Source organism: Meleagris gallopavo, chromosome Z, assembly GCF_000146605.3.
Source record: "Meleagris gallopavo isolate NT-WF06-2002-E0010 breed Aviagen turkey brand Nicholas breeding stock chromosome Z, Turkey_5.1, whole genome shotgun sequence".
NCBI classification, from domain to species: Eukaryota; Metazoa; Chordata; class Aves; order Galliformes; family Phasianidae; genus Meleagris; species Meleagris gallopavo.
The window spans coordinates 10,311,469-10,332,758 of NC_015041.2; the positions used below are offsets into that span (position 1 = coordinate 10,311,469).

At 35.0% G+C, this 21,290-nt stretch overlaps 1 protein-coding gene across 1 annotated transcript in view; it reads right to left on the reverse strand.

Moving 5' to 3' along the window:
* The window catches only part of CPLANE1 (ciliogenesis and planar polarity effector 1), a 60,153-nt gene that overhangs the window by 28,926 nt on the left and 9,937 nt on the right, over positions 1 to 21,290 (reverse strand). The window contains exons 12-29 of the mRNA XM_010725347.3: positions 20,288 to 21,048; positions 18,044 to 18,228; positions 16,395 to 16,475; positions 15,405 to 15,569; positions 14,517 to 14,690; positions 13,047 to 13,275; positions 12,688 to 12,827; positions 10,507 to 10,724; positions 9,949 to 10,113; positions 8,769 to 8,910; positions 8,210 to 8,319; positions 6,901 to 7,062; positions 6,627 to 6,735; positions 4,974 to 5,280; positions 3,611 to 4,544; positions 2,361 to 2,506; positions 754 to 890; positions 465 to 532 (exon numbers count right to left, since the gene is read on the reverse strand). Coding sequence (XP_010723649.1) covers positions 465 to 532; positions 754 to 890; positions 2,361 to 2,506; positions 3,611 to 4,544; positions 4,974 to 5,280; positions 6,627 to 6,735; positions 6,901 to 7,062; positions 8,210 to 8,319; positions 8,769 to 8,910; positions 9,949 to 10,113; positions 10,507 to 10,724; positions 12,688 to 12,827; positions 13,047 to 13,275; positions 14,517 to 14,690; positions 15,405 to 15,569; positions 16,395 to 16,475; positions 18,044 to 18,228; positions 20,288 to 21,048 — 4,233 coding nt within the window. The remainder of the gene's footprint in view (positions 1 to 464; positions 533 to 753; positions 891 to 2,360; positions 2,507 to 3,610; positions 4,545 to 4,973; positions 5,281 to 6,626; positions 6,736 to 6,900; positions 7,063 to 8,209; positions 8,320 to 8,768; positions 8,911 to 9,948; positions 10,114 to 10,506; positions 10,725 to 12,687; positions 12,828 to 13,046; positions 13,276 to 14,516; positions 14,691 to 15,404; positions 15,570 to 16,394; positions 16,476 to 18,043; positions 18,229 to 20,287; positions 21,049 to 21,290) is intronic.

A 21,290-nucleotide genomic window follows, 5' to 3' on the forward strand; every position in this document is an offset into this window, starting at 1 on the left:
ATTCATTTAATTTAAAATCAGGTAAGCAAACAAGCAAGCAAACAACCCATAAGTCATTACTTAGTCACCCTGTGACAACTTCCAAGTCAGCACATATTTTTTAGGAAATAAGTTATAATACAGCTAGCTTTGGTAAACAAAATAGCTATAACATTCTATTAAACAGGAGACTATCTTTTTTTGTTTGTTTGTTTGTTTAGTTTACGTGATTTTGTACATATCTGTGTATACATAAATAGTATATACTTATACACAGTGGTACACAACATGTTATGCAACATAATTATATACCTGTTAATATAGGCACACACACTGAGCTTTATAAACACTGAATCAATATTGAAAAGTGTTTAGAGTAAACTTTACTCTAACACTTTACTACTGTTTAAGTATGGAAAAAATTCCACCAAGATCTCCATTTCTAAATTATGTTGAGGAATTCTTGACATAAGACGATAACTTGCCTTTCCAGGTTTGATCCTGATAGAGCTATTGGAGCTCTTTGGAGTTTCAAATGGTTCCTCAAAGAACTCTACAAAAACAAACAAAATTATTCTAAATCAGAAAACTGATGACATATATGACATACAGCACTGTTACATAATTTCTGTCAGCTGGTTTACGTCAGTCCACTTTTTTCTTATTGAGGAAGATGTACTAATGTGACATGCAAGGAATATATAATTCTACTTCGGCAAAGCTCCTACTTTGCTATGTCAGACAACAGTAAAAGAATATAGCATAAACACAAACCTTCACTTTGTGATGTTATGTCTGACTCCTCCTGAAGAAATGGCTCAACTTCATTAAGATCTTCAGTCACATGAGGCAGAGAACAACTCCCATGTTTAATTTCCTTCTTATCAAAATATTTTGATTTTGTAGACATTCTGGTCATTGGAATTAAAAAATATATATTTAACAATGAAAATAAAAATAAAAAATAAAATAAAATAAAGTATCAGACTTAATTTAAATATACTGTTCCTCTCAGACTGCAGGCTAGAATATAACTGTAAAATAGACACTGCTGTGATAATAATCATATAAAATTCCCCTATAAATTTCACTTAAACTGAGATAAATACTATTCTTTGGAATACTAGTAACATTTTGTTGACATTAATGGGACAGCCTTTCAGATGGTCTTCAGAAAAATGTAAACAACATATGACCTACCAAAAAGAAAATGGAAGGCATAAATTGCACTGTGACTTTAAAATAATCTGTCTAAGAATACATTTATGTCCCTCACAGAAACCTCCTTTATTATAAAAAATAAAATAAAATTTATAGGAAACGTGTACCAGTGTCTTCAAATACTAACATCAGATCTTACATTTCTTTAGTGCAGCAACAGATGGAGATAAATGTTACAAAAGCCATCAGTTTGCAGAATCTCCAGAAGTGTTTAAGATATTAAGAAACACATATTTACTCTCTTTTCCATCCTTCTTTCTGACACACACATCAACATAGCTAGATTAAAGATCCAGGGGAAAAACGTAAACAACAACAACAAAAAAAGCCAAGAGAAAACAATTAACATTGTGAACTATCATCTCAGTATAAGAAAAGAATGAAGGTTCTCTCTCTTCCTGTATAGAGTTTGTTATTTGAGAGAACGATGATATTTATTAAATCAAAAATCTAGACTGTATTTCCACATTGTTAACTGTATAAACAATGATATACATTTCAATTCACAAGAAACAGCCATCGTGTTTGCTACCTAGAGGTATGTCTAGGGAAAGTAGATACTTGGTCTCATTATTTTTTTTTCTCAATTACAGAAGTTCTATAAAGAGTGAAGTCTTGCAACAATTTATATGACAGTATTCAAGACTTCACCTTCCAACAGTTTTAGTGCTGATAAGTTTAAACAGCAAACATAAGATTTTTTATAAATCTTATGTTTTATGTATTTATGTATTATGAGAAATAAAAGGAGCACAGAATAGAATGATCAAAGACATTAAGTTCTCATGAATATTTCTTGTAACAGACTTCGTCACTGATTTGAGAAGAACTGACACAATCATGTGATATTATAAGGCAGAAAAATCTGGGTTCTCTTCTACAAAACTGAGACAATATCACAGTATAAAAGAGAATACTTTAACATTTCCACCGAAATCAGTAACTTACATGCATATCGAATGAATATAATATTATCCTATTTCAGGAATAAATTCAAGTGATGTAATAGACTATGTGTAGCCATTAATTTGAGTATAAGATTGAATTTACATTCAATTTTAACATAATATAACATGCAGAAACAGAAGAATTTTTCATCTTGCTATGTTCAGTAGCTGGGGAATGACAAACAACTGGAGTTATTAGATAAAAAAAATTACCCTGAATGGTTTTCATAAAGGTCGTCATAGGCTTGTACATTATGGACATCAGCTGAAGTGCCTTCAACTACTCTGCATTCTCTCTCAGTCCTAGGCTGTGCTTCTGATAGAGATGTAGATTCTTTTAGACACTGATTACCTGGATTCTATTAACAATAAAAAAAAAAAAATCATTTGTTTTAGAAAAAAAAAAGACTTTAAAAAAAACTATTTCATACAGTATGTTTATCTTCATACAATTTCCTCTGCAATGGAGAAATTCTGGATTTACAGTTAACTATGGAGTCTAAGTTTTCACCTTTTGATTAACAAAGAAATGGTCCTCTGAATTATGTAAAAGAATTGTGAAATAACAGATGTTTCATGATTCCTTTGTCATTGATGTGACAATTGATATTCTCCATCCAAAGAAATGCAATAATATTTGGTCTCAGCACCAGTAAAATAGACCTACTTCAAATTATCACTGTATGAAAGGCAAAAAACTTACATAATCCTGCATAGTTAGCTCACTTAGTATTCTGGCAGTAAGTTGTAAGTAGAGTACATATGGTGCTTGCAAGAAAACAGAATATGGAAACCAAATACAAGTCAAAATCTCTCTTGATCTGTGAGAAAAGACCTTAAAAAAACCCCAGAACCTTCTTCATCAAAAGCATTTCATGTAGCATTAATTAAAGAAGATAAATGTTCTAACTGCCCCCAATATGAGATAAAGCAATACTGCACCTGGTCCAACTGGCAAATCTCTCTTTTTTTTTTTTTTTTACAAATTCCCAACTTTAGCAGTGTTAGCTGGAAATTCAAAGTTCACTTTTCACAAATTAACATCTAGCTTTAGTCAAAATGCAACTGTGCTTTCCTCTCAGGACAAATAAACTTGCATTCAAGTTTCCTTTGACAAACCGTTCTTTAATTATTTATCTTGTTTTTTCAATAATCTGTCACCAATTCTGGCTTTCTTCACATAAAAATAGACACAATGTCTTAACTTCTAAGCATTTGCTCAAATACTGTGATAACTACTTAAATGATTTTTAAATATGACTTCTAAAAGAGGATTTTCATCTTCAACTGAAGTTTTCCCAAAATTCTGGTATTCCTGGAAAATATCTATTTTCCGAGCAACTCCTCACTTAAAGACTATTGATCAACACTCCTTTTCTTACTGAGTATCAAACTATAATGTAAAAAATGTGTACAATTCTGCTTGCTGGCATAAATTTATTTTTATTCCATCCCTTTCTTACCTTAAATGCTACAATCCTTGCTTGTGCTCCATCTTTGCACAATTGTTCTAACAGCCATAAGGAAGTAAGGACAGCAGCTGCTGATGTCTTCACATGTATCATTGGAAGATTTTCTTCTATGGAATCTTGTTTCTTGGAACTACACAGCAGTCTTTTATCAGACCATCTGATCATCCACTCAAGTAATCTTGCAATATTGCTAAATTTATCCGTCAGTTCTATTGCTAGTTCTTCTCCTGGTACACCATCAGGAAAATTAGCAGTCTTGTACACATACTTAGAAGTTGCCAGGGTTTGTAGTGTACAGGAGGTATCTTTAGGAACAGTCTGGATTGCTGATGCAACAGTTACCCCTTGATTGTCACTCCGAGCTCTGTAAATTGACTTGCGTTTTAAACCGAATAATCCTTCTTTAAGTTCTTTGATTGAGTTATGCGCAGAAGGTTCTGTTGTTTGCACAGTGGACTGTACAATGTCTGGATTTTCCAGAACATTTTGGTTTACACTACAGACAGAAACTGTTTTAGGATTACAGGATGTCAGGGTGACAGTATAGCAAGACCCTGCTCTAAATACACTTCGGCATCTTGCTTTGGCTTGTCGACGTTTTAGTGTTGTATGAATATCAAACAAGAGAGAGTTTAATTCATGCTTTCGAAGAAGTCCAGAAAAGCTAGTAAGAAATGGAATTCTGAGGTCACTGTACTTCAACAGATCTCTCTCAAGAACATAGCTCAGAAAGAGCTCTAAGAAATTAACATACTCTTCATCATCACGTTCAAATTCCCATGCACCAACTATAGGCAAATGACACTGATTCTGTGAGTCCTTTCTATATCCTTTCTCTGTATGTTTTGTTTTCCAAGTAAGAGCTTTTGTCTTGCAGGTAGCATTTTTGCTACCTATCTCCCCTTGTCTCTGATATTCATTTTCCCTGTTAGACAACAAACAAAGAGTTAACACTGAAATCAACAGTAGGAAGATTTACATGGAAAATGAGTAAATGGAGCATTACTACCTCATCTTCCTCTTTTGTTAAAAATAGGAAACTAACAAAAAGAAACTTACATTAATGCAATGTTAAGGTGGCAAATTAAAAATCAAACATAAAATCCATAGTTCTCACAAAGACAGGAGCTCAAAAACGTCGTATGTACGTTTGGACATAGTTAATAATAATTTACATTTCAAGAACAGTATTGCTTGACATATCATCATCAGTTCTGAGATCTGATGAAATTCATGTTTCATGTGATAAATTACTCAAAGTAACAGTTATTGTATTTGATGAAAAGATTACTCAAATAGTAGGACAACTATATTTTTTCTTAATTAAGTGTTTTCTGTTATCACTTTTTCATACCTTTGAGGTAAAGGTGTTTGAACTCTTGTTTCTTCAACAAGAAAAGCATCTGAAAGTGTGTCTAGTGTTTCAGCCTCACTATGCAATTGAGGATTGCCAAGATCAGTAAGTGTGCTTCTGCTTATGCTAGTGCCTAGTGAGACTCTGTCATAATAGTGCTCTTCCTGAAAATCTGCTCCTTCTTCTGCTGGCTCCCAAACATTAATTTCTGTAGGGCCTATATTCCTTATTACAAGTCTCAAGTTCTTCATTCTTGCTTTTTCCATAGCCTGTATGACAACAGACATCATTTCTTCACTTTCAGGATCTGCTCAAAGAAAAAAAAAAAGAGGTTTTAAATTCAAATTTCTCAATTTTGACTTACTGTTTCAGACTGAGACATAAACAAATTTCACCATTAACTGTAGCCATTTAAAAATCTGACAGCAAATACGATGAAGTAGGTAAAACCATTGACGTGGAAGTCATGATATGCTGTTATTGGCAAAGACATACTATAAATAAAGAATTTGCCAAAAAATCCTCTTAAAATTGTTTAAACAAAAATTGTAACTGTTTTACATGAGGCATGAAGGAAGAATCACACAATTGCAGTGGTTGGATGGGACCTTTGGAGATCATCTAGTCCTACTGGCACCTAAAGCAAGTTCACCAGAGTAGATTTCACTGGAAAGGATCCAGGTGGGTTTTCAGAGAAGGAGATTCCACCACCTCTCTTCACAGCTTATTCCAGTATTTTGTCACCCTTAAAGTAAGTTTTTCCTCTTGCTCAGACAAAACTTCCTGTGTTCCAGTTTATGCCCATTGCCCTTTGTTTTGTTGCTGGGCATTACCCAAAGGAGCCTGACCTTTTCCTCCAGACAGCCACACTTTTAGATATTTATGAGCACTGATAAGTTCGTCTTCTCAGTCTTCTTCAGGCTCAGTCACAGATCGCTCAGCCCCCTCCTCATAATAGAGATGCTCTGGGCCTCTAATTATCTTTGTAGCCCTCTGCTGGACTCCATCCAGTAGCTTCCCCTCTTTCTTGAATTCTTTCTGGGGAGTCCAGAACTGAACAATGTATTTCAGATGTGGCTTCATCAGGGCAGTGAAAAGGGCGGGGAGAATCACCTCCCTCAACCTGCTGATCGTTCTTTTTTTAACGCATCCCAAGATAACATTGAGGTTCTTGGCCATAAAGGCACACTGTTGCCTCATAGACAACCCATTGTCCACCAGGACACTTTGGTCCTATTCCGAAAAGATCCCTTCCAGCAGGTCAGCTCTTAGCTGTACTGATGTGTGCAGTTATTCCTCCCCACATGTAGGACTTTAAACTTGCCCTTGTTGAACCTCTTAAGATTCCTTCCCACCAAATTCTCCAGCCTGTACAGGTCTCACTGAATGGCAGCACAGACTTCTGGTGGGTCAGCCACTCCACCAAGCTTTGTATTATCAGCAGACTTGCTGAGGTGGTTTCTACCCCTCCATGCAATCACCAATGAAGATGTCAAACAAGACCATGTCCCGTACTGATCAAAATGGAACACTTTTAGCTACAGGTTTCCAAATAGACTCTGCAATGTTAATCACAACCCTCTAATAACTTGTTAACTACCAAGATAGAAAAGAATGCTCATTTCATATTTCTTGAATAAGGATGCATGTTACCTTGAACAGTACAGTGTCTGAGTCGCTGCTGAAGACCATGATATTTATCTCTTAGTGGAACTCGTACATCTTCAGGATTAGGAAAAGCTTTAACAAAAATTTCTGCCACCTACACAAAACAAAATTTCTTTTAAAGTTACTCACAGAGAATTTCCAACACAACTTACACCATCAGAAAGACTAGCCTAGAAATGCTAGAAAGTAGCATTTACAAGAAAAAAAAAACATTTGTGATAATATCTACTGCTTTTGTTCTAGCTTTCATTTCTTTTACCTTTTTGATTGGCGGCAGTTCTCCAAGTAGGCTCAGAATTACATCTTGAATTAATTCTTCAACATTCATGAACCTGCAGAAAGGAAGCATTCTGCAAGCCCATTCAGCTGCATTCAGACAATGCTCAACTGTGGAGACACCATATTCATTCTTCTTCAGATCCTAAAAAACACTTGTTATATCAATATAAATTTAAACAATATATTTCAACAAAGTTTTTCACTCATTGCAAACCAGTGATTCTTTCCTGGATAAAATATATTCAACTAACATAACTATCAGAAAGAAAAAAAGTAGGAAACAGATCGAAGTTGCAATGTACTGTAATTTATATTTAAAAACAGAAGACCTTTAAAACCAAATTGATTCATAACCTGCTGAAGAGCATGTTCCAATCCATTCAGAGTGACACTTAAATACTTGGTTAAATCATCTGTAGTTGATTAAACACATGGAATTACTATAAGGAAATCATTTTAATGTAATTTAAGGTGATAGTAACTTCATTGTTAGGAGCAAGATATTTAAGCAAGCTTTTACAATGAATCAGTTTATTTTCAAACCATCAGTGGCTTCTATCATATTTATCATTACTTCAATAAAAAAAGAAAGAGTATTTTTTAATTAAAAGAGAGCCATCCTATAGATTCAAAGTTTAATTTTTCTGCTGTAGACAAATTTTTGACTTATTTTAAAAAGAAAGCAAACTGCTGATGACAGCTGAGTAGCAAAACAGATATAATATATACTGTAATTTTATGGATGTAAGTTTCTATGCCAAATATATTTATGTCAGTAGTTTCTTTCTTTTTTTCCTTGATCTCAGACATAAGCGTACAAGTGGAAAAAAAATCTTTAAGTTTTCATATTTTTCATTATTCTTTTGAACACCAAGACTTGGCCTCTATCATAAAACTTGCTTCATGCACAGAAAAACTGTAAGTTAAATACACATTGAACAGGAAGCACTCAAAATAACTATGGTAGAAAAATAATTATATAAAATATTTTAACTAGACAGCAATTGTACAGACTACTGTGCTTCTGGCAATATTTGTTTTTTGTTACCTGAGCTGAATACCAAGCAAAAACAGAAGAAAAAAAAATTGGAAAAAACTAGTAGGAAGTTTTAGTTCACACACACAGCACTATTCTGTAGCAAGTACTTACTGCACACTGCAACACTGCATTAATTTTGTCCTTCTTTGCAAATAAGAGTCCTCACAGAAATGTACATCAAATGTCTAGTATTATTCTTACAGGTGTATGCAATTAAAGTGTATCTCTACTAAACTAGTAAAGTAATCACCTTCTGACTGTTTGCATTTTCCCTTGCAGCTTGGTACCGCCTACAACTGTCAGATAATCTTTCACGAACATGAAACATCCAACACAGTGCACACAGCTCTCTGAACCAACCTATAAGAAAAATATGCAACGTGGTGAGACTCTACTGAAATAAATAAAATAAAACAGCTCGAGATTTTCAGCTAGCAGAAAGGAATTTATTTTAACTCTTTCAACTCTTGCTTTGTTTTGTTTTTACATTCATCAGATTTGTATCGTAAAATCATAGAGTGGCTTATTTTGGAAGAGACCTCAAAGATCATCTAGTTTCAGCTCCCCTGCTGTACGCAGGACTGCCAACCTCTATAGCAGGCACTAGATTCTCCAGGGATGGAGGATGACACAATCTAGCACAGGAACTTTTTGATTCAGTGCTTTGATAACTGGTATAATTCAAAGCTATAAAGAGAATGTTCTTCCGCATGCAATGCAGTATAATTCTGATTTGAGTTTCTGTGCACCTGTGGAACTTTTGTGTTCTTTTCTCACCTATAAATTACTATATTTTATTCCATACAGACCTAAAATTTTACAGGAAATATCATCAAGTTGACAGTCTCCAGAAGATGTAGATTCAGACCAAAAAGCAGTATGGAAATTGCAGTAATGAAGCAAAGTCTCTGGGAATGGGTTCAGTGGAGGAAGAGACCCTTTAATTCGAATCTATGGACAGAGAAAGTAAACAATAATTTTGATATGATTTGCCAATTTGTGTATGTATTGACATATGTCAACAAATGTTCTTTGTACACTGAAATGGAAATTAAAATAAGTTAAAAATTTTAATACATCACTTGTAAATGTACAGCCTCTCAGTTATTAGTAAAATACTGTCAAGATCAGTAAAACTGCTTTAGGCTTTCCCTTTTCTCCAAATCAGTATTCTGAAAATTCATTTAAACCATTATATGTTCAGTTTGAGTTAGGGCAAACAAAATGCTTTTCTTTGCATGATACAGTGAAACATAAGAGCAAATATGTACCCCTCCCGTTTCAGCTGCTACTTCTTACCATTTCCCATTGCTAGCATTAAGCCTCTGTGTAATCATTAAATGAATAAAAAGAAAACAGTATTTATTTGTCTGTTCCTAATGTAGCTCTCCACTTGAATGCAGGTGCAGAGCAGTTGAAGGAAGATACAGTCACACATACCCTTCTCTAGCAAGTCAACCTGTAACTCACAGTAATAAAAAAAAAGGCCTCAGTTGATACATCAAAAACTCAACAATATATTCCAAGCTTCGTTCTATGCATGGAAAATACACTTGCGTAGAGCAAGACTTTCTGAGCTCTGTGCTTTGTGAAGCAAGATCACTTTACCTGAATTAAGTATCACGTTCTCTATTACATAATCAACCTTAAGCTAACTGAAACACATTTTCAGGAAGCTGTAGCTCCCAATTAAAATTAGCTTGTTTCTTTCAAATGGAAATATGGACAATTTTACTTTACCAAGAAAGTACAGAAAGGAGACAATTCTATGAAGTATATTATCAAAAAAATTTATATTCCTTATTTTTTTTCTTTTTTTTTTTTAATATAACTGAATATGGAATTGCAAAATTATGAGGACACTAAAAACATGATTTGAATAAGCCCTGGTGAGACCGAATGCTCCTGTAATGCAACCCAAACCTTGCCAGTATTATCTGCTACAGATAATCAAATTATGAAGAAAAATCCTACAAACTAAATGCTTACTTTTTGCATAATTTTTCTTCCCCACTTCAGCTGTGAAATATACCACTGTGCTGCAGGAAAGGAGCAACGAGCGGCCCGGAAGAGTAAGATAATTCGCTGAAGAACTCCTGATACTTTCTGACGATTTTCTCTTTCAGTTTTTAAAATAATGTCATCGCAGTCTTCCTGAAAAATAGAAAATCCAAGCCAAAGACAAAGCCAAAAATTATAAAGTGTATTATCAGAAAGAATAGTAAGTAACATGACCTAAATATCATTTTTGCTCCTAAGAGTAACCCCTTGCATTCCTCTTAAAAGCACAAATTCTTTATTGAGAAACCTTCCCCCCCTTCCTTTCCCCCTCAAAACAAAACAAAACAAACGAACAAACAAAACAACAACAACAACAAAAACAACAAAACACAAGAAAGACAAATGAACTTTCTTAACGCTACTTCAGTAAATGGACAGACAGGGAAAAACATCAGAGAAAAATAAGCTGAAATGAACAAAAATATAGATGATTATTTCATAAATGCATTCAAACATGGAACAAAAATTTCTATCACATACACTCACTTCACTAAGAGAAGCTGGCTGAGGACAGTATAATGGTGGTGCTGGTAGATAAAGCCCATCTGGAATTAGACCACAAAATTTTCTACTAAGATCCTTTACAGAATCGATCAAAAGCTGAAATGTCTCTGAGAGAATATCAGCATCTGCCATAACAGCAGCTTTCAGTAGCTCCTGTACTGAACTATAAAGGACATCTGCATCTTCTTCTTCAATTGGATCTATAAAATATTAATCACAGAAATCAATAAATTAATTGAGTCATCACATGGTATTTATTTTAAAATTACATAGCTCTATTTTCAGAACTCATGCTCATTTATTACAGTGCATATATCTTACCTACTTGTATAAGATTTTTTTCATTTGGAAATAGTATTCAATTGTTAATTTTACTTTTTACTAGGTTAAGGGAGAAACTATTGCCTTTCAATATGGAGAAGACAATTTTTCAGTCATGCATTTGCCTAGGATAAATTCTAGAAGTTTCTTCACATAAAGAAGGCATAGACTGCACATCTTATTATTAATGATCATAGCAATTCTTTTATCAGTGAGCATAATGATAGAGGACAACGAAATCACAGAATGGCCAGGGTTGGGAAGGGACCTCAAGGATCATGACTCTCCAACACCCCTGCCACATGCAGGGCCACCAACTTCCCCATTTAATACTAGACCAGACTGCCCAGAGCCCCATCCAGTCTGTATTTTTTTTTATATATATTTGTTTGATCTATTTGACCTATTATTCCATTTTCTTCTCATCTTTTAGAAGTAGCAGGAACTTCAACGTGCATCAGTAATGGGCTCCTAAAATTTGCATAATATCATACTGTTCAACTTCCATTTCTCTTCCTTCTGCTTGTTTTGAAATATATGTCGCCAAGTCTTCCCATGACCTATCATACTTAGAGATTGTTATACACAACATGCATTTTTGTCCATGAAGCAAAAATTATTTGAAATGAAATGTAAAAGAATCTCAACGGAGTCTGGGATACAACTCAGGTAAAGAGTAATTAGTAGCCACCTCTGGACAAGGACTTAAAGAAGGTTTTCAAAACACACACAAAAGAAATGAGAGTAAACTTCCTGTAAAACTTATCTAGCTAAACAGAGGAATTTTAGCAGTAAAGGGTTAAATTAGGTTATGTGATAAAAACCTCATTTGCCATGCACGCAACGGAGCAGAGAGACCAAAAGTAGATGGAATAATACCCAGTCCAGCCTACTCATAGGACTGCACAGGAAAAAAAAAAAAAATCAACTATAAAAGTCTTGTCTCCATGCATTCCAAGTGACATGCATGCCCACTATGCAGTAAAAACTTAATTACAGTGAGAGAAACACACACACCATCATGCCAAGGCATGAAATCCATCAAGATGAGCCAATGGGAGTGGCTCTCTTAAGTATCTTTTGAACAGACAGTCATCACTTTCAAGAGGGAAAAGCCACACTATAGGATGCACAGAAGAACTCTTTGGGATTGTCCAGGACTCATTACAGTATACTTCTGAAAGAAACTGAAGGCATGGCATTAACTCAAGTGGTGCCAGCCTCACCACTTCTGAGACCTGTCAACATGTGCATGTTTTCTTGAGAGAAAGACACTACCCTGTGCGTCAGCATATAGGAGTTTAAGAACTGGCAGCAGCAGTGGGACCACTGTCCACTGTGCCAGGAATAGGAACAAGTGAGGCTATGTGAGTATCAAGTCAGGCTGACAAGTAGGCAGAATGCTCTAAGAGCTTGGAATGAGTGTATCTCACTTTCATGTGATCAAGACCGCACGAGTTGGCAGCTAATACAGGTACCAGGGATGTCCTGGTCAAATGTGAAGAACAGTGGAATACATGGATTTACAGGGATGACGAAGGACGGGGTGTGAAAAACTTTTGCATGTAAGTTATGAATGAAACTGTATAGTCTTTATAGTCTTCTTCCTTGAACCACAGTCAAAATTGATAATGGGTTTAATTTTTTAAATGATAAGTCAAAACCCAAACCCATATAAAATTACAGCATTTGAATATAGTATATTATCAATTTACACAGAGAAGGTAAAGTTGTTATTTCTTTTCAAGACTGCATGTAATATGCAGTGTGAATGTGAACAGCATAGAATATGCAGTGAAGTCACATGAATAACAATCACAAATTCTCATAATTTTTATGTACCTGTAAACTGCTTGTATTTAATATGTTCTTCAGTTGTTGTTTCAGAAGTAGCTGGTTGCCCTAGCAAAGACTGTAGTTTTTCCTGAAAAGTCTGCATTGGTGATAAGCTTAATGGCAGATGATGCTCCGTGATTTTCAGTCTGAAAGCATAGCAAGCAACAGTTCTTTACAAACAAAAACTACAAATTATCTTCTGAAAGAAAATCTAATACAAAGTAGCTAATTGTAACATGTTAGGTCCTACACATACAAGGAATCTGAGATTAAAATTTTTGAGAAAAAGGACATGTTGTTAAAATAAGTTAACACTTAAAGCTCAATTACAAAATATATTATACCAATTCCAAGCTCAATTTTACCTTGTGAATTCATCAGAGCTCTGACGATACAGAGTGTAGGCCACACCAATTGAGACTGAGAGTTTCCAGTCACCAAGTCTGTGCGTTAACCACACAGCCTCTGGAAGGAGTCCCCCAACAAAGAACAAGTCAAGAGCATATTCTACTGTCCACACAGATGAAAGGTTCTGGTCTCTGACAGCTCTTGTAACCAGATGGCGTTGCAGTGGAATAATACGAGCAGATACATCTGAGACACAAGAAACACATTAAACTTAAACTGACCTCAGTGCAGGAAGACGAATAATACAGAATTCACACATTCATAGTGCTTTTTGATTCTTATTGAGCTCTCTATTAGAGACACTAAAGGGTCTATCTGTAGCTGGCAGCTCATGTTGTGATATAAGACTGAGATCAGTATTTTCCTGCTTAGTAATGTGGTGCATGCAATGGTATGCAAAATCAGCAGGTTATTCAAACTTCAAAGTTTTGAAGTTGACAATTGACACGTTGACAGTACATTTGTCAGTACAATACATACGTTTCTGATATTCCAGAGGGCACGTCTAAGCTGAATGGAAATTCTCTGAATTTTTCCACTACACTGAAGTTGTATGTACTTGACTAAACATGTAACTGTAGCAGATACAAAGCTATAATGCAAATTTAGAAGATTATCACATTATTTTGAGGCTTACATTTATTCTCAAAGACTATGAAGGCATATATACCAGCATATATACCACTTCCTGTTGTAGTATAGAACCACTGAAATCATCAACGGATTCAAAAACTTCTCAGAAAATCTAGGCAATCTAAGATTATTAGGGGACTATTGCGTTTCTCCTATGAGGAAAAGTTGTGAGTGTTCGGATTGTTCAGCCCAGAAAAGGCTCAGGGCAGATCTTACTGAATGTGGCACAGCAGTTTGCCCTGCAGTCCATGTAGGAGGGCGTGCAGGGAGGACAGCAGGTAGCCCACTTTCTCTCTTCTGGGAGCAGTACTGTATTAAAAAGTCTGCATTGTGGTTTGTACAGGTGGGGCACCTGATCTCAGCCAGAACAGTGGTGAACGCTCACCTGACAACTGCAACTATGGAGTCAGTGGAGATGTAAAAAAGTAATTAAACTATGTTAAATTAATTAAATTAATTAATTAAATTAATTAAATTAAGTAATTAAACTATTAAAAACTATGTAATGTAGTTATGTAAACTGTGGTTTACATAACTCAATTTCCCACAGACTACTAACTTTGTTAGCAAAATATTTTCAATGAAGAGAAGAACAACAAAATGTTAGAAGAACAATAAAATGAAGAATAATAAAAAATGTTAATTTCACAGAGAGACATCGACACTCCTTAACAGCAATATTTTAAAAAAATGAAGTTACTCTATCTGAAAACAAATGAACAAGAACAATAGCCAACATGAAAAAACCCACACAAGTTAAACACAGCAAATTAAATTGCTTTTAAAGAAAATACCTGGTTTGATGTGAAGTGGATGCAGGATATCAACTTTGTGCGGGGGAAAGATATAGAGAAGCTGATCTGTGAAATAAGCAGCCATGAATCGAGCCATGGATCGAATCACAGCCATAGCAGTTTCAGTATGAACATTTGTTATCATCCACAGTTCATGCTGAGAATACTTAGTGTCTAAAAATAAATAAAACAGATATCAAAACATGAAGGAAAATGGTTTTAAATTTGAATGATAAAATTGTTCTAACTTAAAAAAAAATATATATTATTAACAAGAACTACAGTATTCTTTAACTTACTGATAAGTTTTCAGGATGTGAGAGCTACATCTTTTTCACAAAATACCTGTTATACTAAAAGACTTATATTAGGTTTCTAATGACTAGAGATGGACCTCTAGTATCCATGTTCAGATCAGAGCTGAATCAAAAAGTTCAAATTTAGGAAGTCAGATGCCACATTATGACTTCAGAGAATACTGATACAAGCATCTGCAAAAAAAAATATCCCACTATCAATTTCAGATTGGTGACTAATCCTAAATCAACTATTTCAGCATACTGTATCATAAAAAAAAAAAGTAAGATCAATACAAAAAAAATTGCACTATGTCCCCATTGCTTTTCTTATGCAAAGTCTTTTCTTCAGCAGATTCGAATCCTGGAATATTTTAACAGGCCACAACTTCACTATATAGTGAAAGATGTTTGACTGCTTACTCCAACAAGGACATCTGAAAATCTGAAAAACATCTTTAAAGTAACTTAAAACAAATCAGGCTTCAGTCCAGTGTAAAAAGGAAAGCAATACAATGTGTACGTGGGTATATAAATTAAATTATCCAAACAGTATAACATGCACAACCAATTTTATGTAATATAAACATACCAGAAAAATTTTCCATCTGACTCACTGAGAGCTGTGATCGCCTTAGAATCTCTCCTACCAGATGATCACAGAGTCCTTGAGCCTCACATAAGTTATAATGATATAGGTGGCAAAATAATATAGCAAGGTAGTATCTACTTTGAAGAAAACACACCCTTTTTCCTCCTGCATTAAAATAGAAAAAAAAAAAAAAAAAAAAAGACCAGTTACAAAAGGAAACAATAACCCCCCCCAAAAGTCAGCAGGTCTTAAACTAAGTATTCCTCCTCTTCCAGAAACATATCTATACAAACATCTACTCTGAGAAGTATGTATGAAAGAACAACTGGTCCTTACACAATCTTCCTTCAAACTATAACCTACTAGTAAGTTAATTATAATCCATAATGATTTCATTTCTAGAAACCTGGCACTTTTCTAAACAATACAGAATATAGCTGTTAAGAGACAAAGACAGGACAGCTCAAGAAAGCCTATCCTTTAATGAAGGGCTACCTAAAACACAAAAGAGATTGCTTTGAGATTCAGAAGGCTTTCAGTATCCTTACTTCTTTCTGCACAATATATTCCTCACACTAATTAACTAGAAAAACAATTCTTATGATGCTTGGGAAGAAATACTGTTCTGTTTCAAAATAACTCCTAAATAAATTCCTGTCACAAATTTTATTTTGCTTTGTCTATCCTCACCCACTAATTTATTTGATTTTACAGTCACTGGCATTGACTTGTCCATCAGTTTTTCATTGTTACTTTCCTGCTCAGGATTCTCTGTTCTGAACACTCTACAAGTAAAGGAAAATTGGTATTAATGCAGAAATGCAAGGATTTTTCTTAACATAACTTTTGGCTGGTCCCTATTCAAACTCTGACTTAAACCTTTGCCTGTTTTGCATCCATTTCAGGAATCAAGAAAATCAAGAATAACTACATACAGTGACAATACACATTCTCCCCTCCCATCACCAGCAAAAAGTTTTCACCCCTTACCCTTTGCCTTGATTTCACAAAGACATCTTTTCCAAACATCCACAGATTCTCTGTATGAGCCTAAAAGGAATTTTTCCTCACCTACAGAAATCACATGTACAATAAATAAAAAATCCTATATAGGTAATGTTTTACATCTGTAAACATACACTCACTTCAGAATTACAGATTTGTGAAAAGTAAAATAATATGTACATCTCCAGCAATTTTTTACTGTCACTGCTAAATAAGTCTAGTTTATCTAAGAAAAGATGACTCCTGAATGTTCTTTAACCCCCACACAGCTCTTTTTCTTAATTGCTATGTCACTATTAAATGAAAAAAAGTCAATTTGGGTAATGATCATTCCTAAAAGGTTCACACACAATGAGATTATAAATAGCATATACAGTTGGAAATGTCACTTTTCAAGTTCCACAGTAGTTTATTACTGGGGGAAAAACATTTTCTATGTTTTCAGATTTCTTGTGAGTATAATCAGTGGGCTATTTTATTTTCATTGTAAAAAACAGTTGTAAAATTATTTCCTATATTTAACCTATATATTGTTTTACTGCTCAAGAATTTCAAAACAGGTCTGTAGACTGTTACACATTTCATTTCTCCACTTCTTTTCCCATTACATCTTTTAATTCACTGTGCAATTCCAAAGTATTTTGACAGAAAGGTGAATTCTTACATCTGTATTTGTTTTTCATGCAGTTATGATAAAATGAACAGAAATATAGATAAAACTCCAAAGGAGCATAGCTACCACATAGAGAAGCAGAAAAATCAGGAAAGAAAAGGCATGGATCAATCAGCAACAGCTAGCTCAGATACTGATTGGCTAATCTGCATGCGTGTCCCTCTAGATCATCCACAAAATGTTCCATGACTATTTGCAAACTGAAGACAAAGAATGAGTGGAAAGGAAGAGTTGGAAACTGCATATTTTTGTTAAGGTGAATGAAAAGAGATACAGAGGAGCTACTGTGCTGTATGAAGCAATACAGAAAGCAAAGCTCAAAGTATCATATTTGGGAGAGATCAAAGATATGGAGAGGAAACAGAATCATAGTGGCAGATCTAAGTAGGAAGCCTGGCTTCCTGGAAGATGGAACACAGGACAGGACACCAGTGCACATGAGATTTGGCTAAAACCACATTTGTCTAGCAAAACAAATGTCTTACATTAAGTATGTTACATTACACTACATTGAACTGTATGATCAGCAGAGGCTGACTGCATTCACATACACTATATGTTCATGCACATAGCCATCATACAAAATGACTATGATATCTAAGTAGAAATCCAGTTAAGATAACCATCCTCTTGCCCATTCACCTCAGAAGAAGTAAGATACTACAAACCAGACTTCGTTTCAGATTCTCTAGGACATGATTCAAAGCAAAATGTCAGGTTTTTTTTTTTTTTTTTTTTTTTTTAAATTTAGCTTAGCAAGCTCTATAGCTTATAATATAATCTACAGGTGTACTGGTACATGAAGTATAAAGAGAGTTCTGATCAGAATTTTAAGATAAGTTTAACTGATAACTTATTTTTGAATCTGCTATTCAGTGAGTGTTGCTGCTTGGACTTAATTTTTTAGTGTACAGTTAACTGTTCAGCTACTAACAGTTGTATTTCTTTCCAAAGTACTAACCAGCTATAGAATTAATCTTGAAGTGTTGTTCCAATATCATTCCTGAGGACTGGATAGTTGCTTGTATATGGCTTAAAAGCAATGAGACAACATTTTCTTCTTCTATATTCTTGTGCGCTTTTTTGTTCAGTTGGATCCAGTAACAAACCACTCTTTTGTACAAGAACCGCCATAAGACAATCAACCTCAAGAAGTAAAACACACACAAAAAAAAAGCAAGAGAAACTGGAGTTCAACTTTTTTTTTTTTGCATTATATATTCAAAAAACAAACAAACAAAACTGTTTTTCTGACTACTAGGGGAAAAATAAACATTTTTGCCCTGCATTTTGCTTTCTGACCAATAAACATCAGTATATCTTTGCAAATTCAGAAGAATTAGTAACCCTCAAGCACCTGAACACCAACTTCAAAGTGAGTCCCTGCCTGTCTATACAACAGGGAAATAAAATAACACAGATAAACATCAAAACAGAACATCAGTACCTTTATAAAGCCTGGTGAAATACAAAATACAAGCATAACAAAAAGAGCAAAGGCAGAACAGTTGTCTGCAGAGCTTGTATCTAGGGCTACCCATTATCTATAGCCTAACGCAGTACTATCAAATGTATCAGCTCAGATATGTAATAAGCCTACCAATAACAGCAGGGATGCACTTCTGTGGACCTGAGAAAGATTATGTAAGATCATACTACATCTGTAGTCTGTTCTCTATCACTTCTATTTCCAATATTTATACATACAGAGCCAGCCATTTTAATGAATGCACTACTCTGTATTTGCAGCACAATTAACCCAACACGTGGATTATCATGTCACAGACAATTTAAAGTGGCCCATCAAATTTATAGTGAGCTTAATTTTAGATTTTAAGCTTATTACACAAATACTTTCCACTACAGGAAGATGAAATTCTTGAGATAAAATGCTTCTCAGGCATCTTGTTCGGAAATGAACAGTCTGCTTGAATGATTAACATACTTCAATTAATTAGATATCTGCAGCAGAAAAATATTCAGACAATAACAATGCTGTCTGGAAACTGTTAGGCCAAGATCTGAACCAGCAATTGAGCACCTGACAATGAGGAGCGGTTAGACCTAGGAGCATAGGTAGAAGCAATTCACCCAGGGTCCACCCCTCTCTAAACTCATTTAAGGGCTATTGGCCAACAGGAAAACATCTTTACTTAGAGATCTCTTCCTTCTGGGAATTTTCTAGCAAGACCTTATCTTCGGAATGGGGTGAGATAAGATATCCCTTTTTTTGTTACTGGATTGTGACTAATACCTTTCTTGAGTTATCCTAAAACTGATCAGAGGCAATTACACACCACTATTTCATACAATACCAATTGTATTTTCCAAACAGTGGAATGCTCCAGATCGTTTGTACAATTTCTATAATCAAATACAAAGTTTGCTAACTAAAACTATAGATATATTACAAGCAAGCAGCCTTCTGGTTTCACCGAGTTCAGAACTTCTGCTTGGGAGGGAAGGGACTGAGTAAAAGACAGTAAAAATACCCTGAATCGTGAAACACGCCTTGAGCTGTTCCCTTACAATTTATCTCTGAACTGACAGTAGTAAGTTACCGTAACTAAATCATATTCAGTTATACGTATGAGCTCTCATCTGCACACATTTCAAGTTTATGCCCCCAGAAAGCTATAGAGCTCTTAAAAAAGGTGCAGAGGAGGGCCACTAAGATGACCAGAGGGCTAGAGCACCTCTCCTTTAAGGAAAGGTTGAGGGAACTGCACTTGTTTAGGTTGGAGAATAGAAGGCTCTGGAGAGACCTCATTGTGGCCTTACAGAGTGTATAAACAGGAGGAGGAATGACCGTTTACATGGATTGACAGTGTTAGGACAAGGGGGAATGGTTTTAAACTAAGACAGGAAGATTTAGGTTGGATATTAGGAGGAAGTTTTTCACACAGAGGTTGGTGACACACTGGAACAGATTGCCCAAGGAGGTTGTGGATGCCCCATCCCTGGAGGCATTCAAGGACAGGCTGGATTTGGCTCTGGGCAGCCTGGTCTGCTGGTTGGCGACCCTGCACATAGCAGGGGGGTTGAAACTAGATGATCTTTGAGGTCCGTTTCAACCCAGCCCATTGTATGATTATCATGCTTTCTCACAGAGCAGAACAAAAAAAACCAAAAGAATGTTGTAATTACTATATCACTGAAAAATACAGTTGTTTTAGTATCTTTTTCATGCAAATTTTGTTCATACCTTTTTTCTGTTTTTGAATCGCAGTTCAGTGCTTGAGGATGCTCTCTAAGCATAGATTTCAGTGAGCTGAATTCCTGAGTTGTGCTCTCCTCCAGAAATAGAAATATAGGCACAATGAATGAATCAAGCTCCATGAGACTATTAACACCAGGAGATGCAAACAAGTTCTCATGCTGTGGTATGCAAGTACTACTTAGAGTATGAGAAACCATCTTCAAAAGACAGAAGCATGCCAAAAGATTTTTTGAGAACAACTGACCTTGTTTCTGAGCAAGCATAAGTTTCAGTGTTTGTAATGTTAGCTCTGCCACATGCCCGGTCATACCAGCTCTTGAATGCCAGTGTAAGACACTTAAACACAGCTGAAAGTATTTTAAAACACAATGAATCCAGTGAGAATTCTTTACAGATTTATTTAAAAATGCATCCTGGTTTAGCGAAGAACATTCTACAAACTGAAGAATGTTGAAAAAATGGGCAATGCAGCTTACTGTGTAATTCAGAAAAGTATCTCTTTCTTCAATATTTTTTGAAATCCCTATCTGCCATGCAGTAATAAGACTTCTCTGAACAGAATTCAGTTCTACTGGTAACTTGTCTTTCTCTTCAGTATTGTCTTTTGCATGAATAGTATCAAACATTGATGCAAATTCTATGTGGCCTTGATCAGCTTTACCAACAAAAGAAAGGACTCTTTGGCTGACGGGGTTAGAAGAGCTATTGTGAAACAGTTTTTCATCATCAGATTCATCTTCATAATCCTAAATCGAGGAAGAAAGAAAAAAAAAATTAAAAAATCACCGCAACCAGTTTAATTCAAATCTATTACCACAGCGCAGTCTGCAAAAATCACTACTTAGTGACTTTCACAAATAAAAGTTTTATTTGTAACTTGCTTAATTGCTAATACATCTAATCCATTTGCAGTTTCACTAGGCGCTTGTTAAAAATCTTTATTTGGAATAATTATGCAGATAAAAATAAAATTACCAAACTAAAAAAA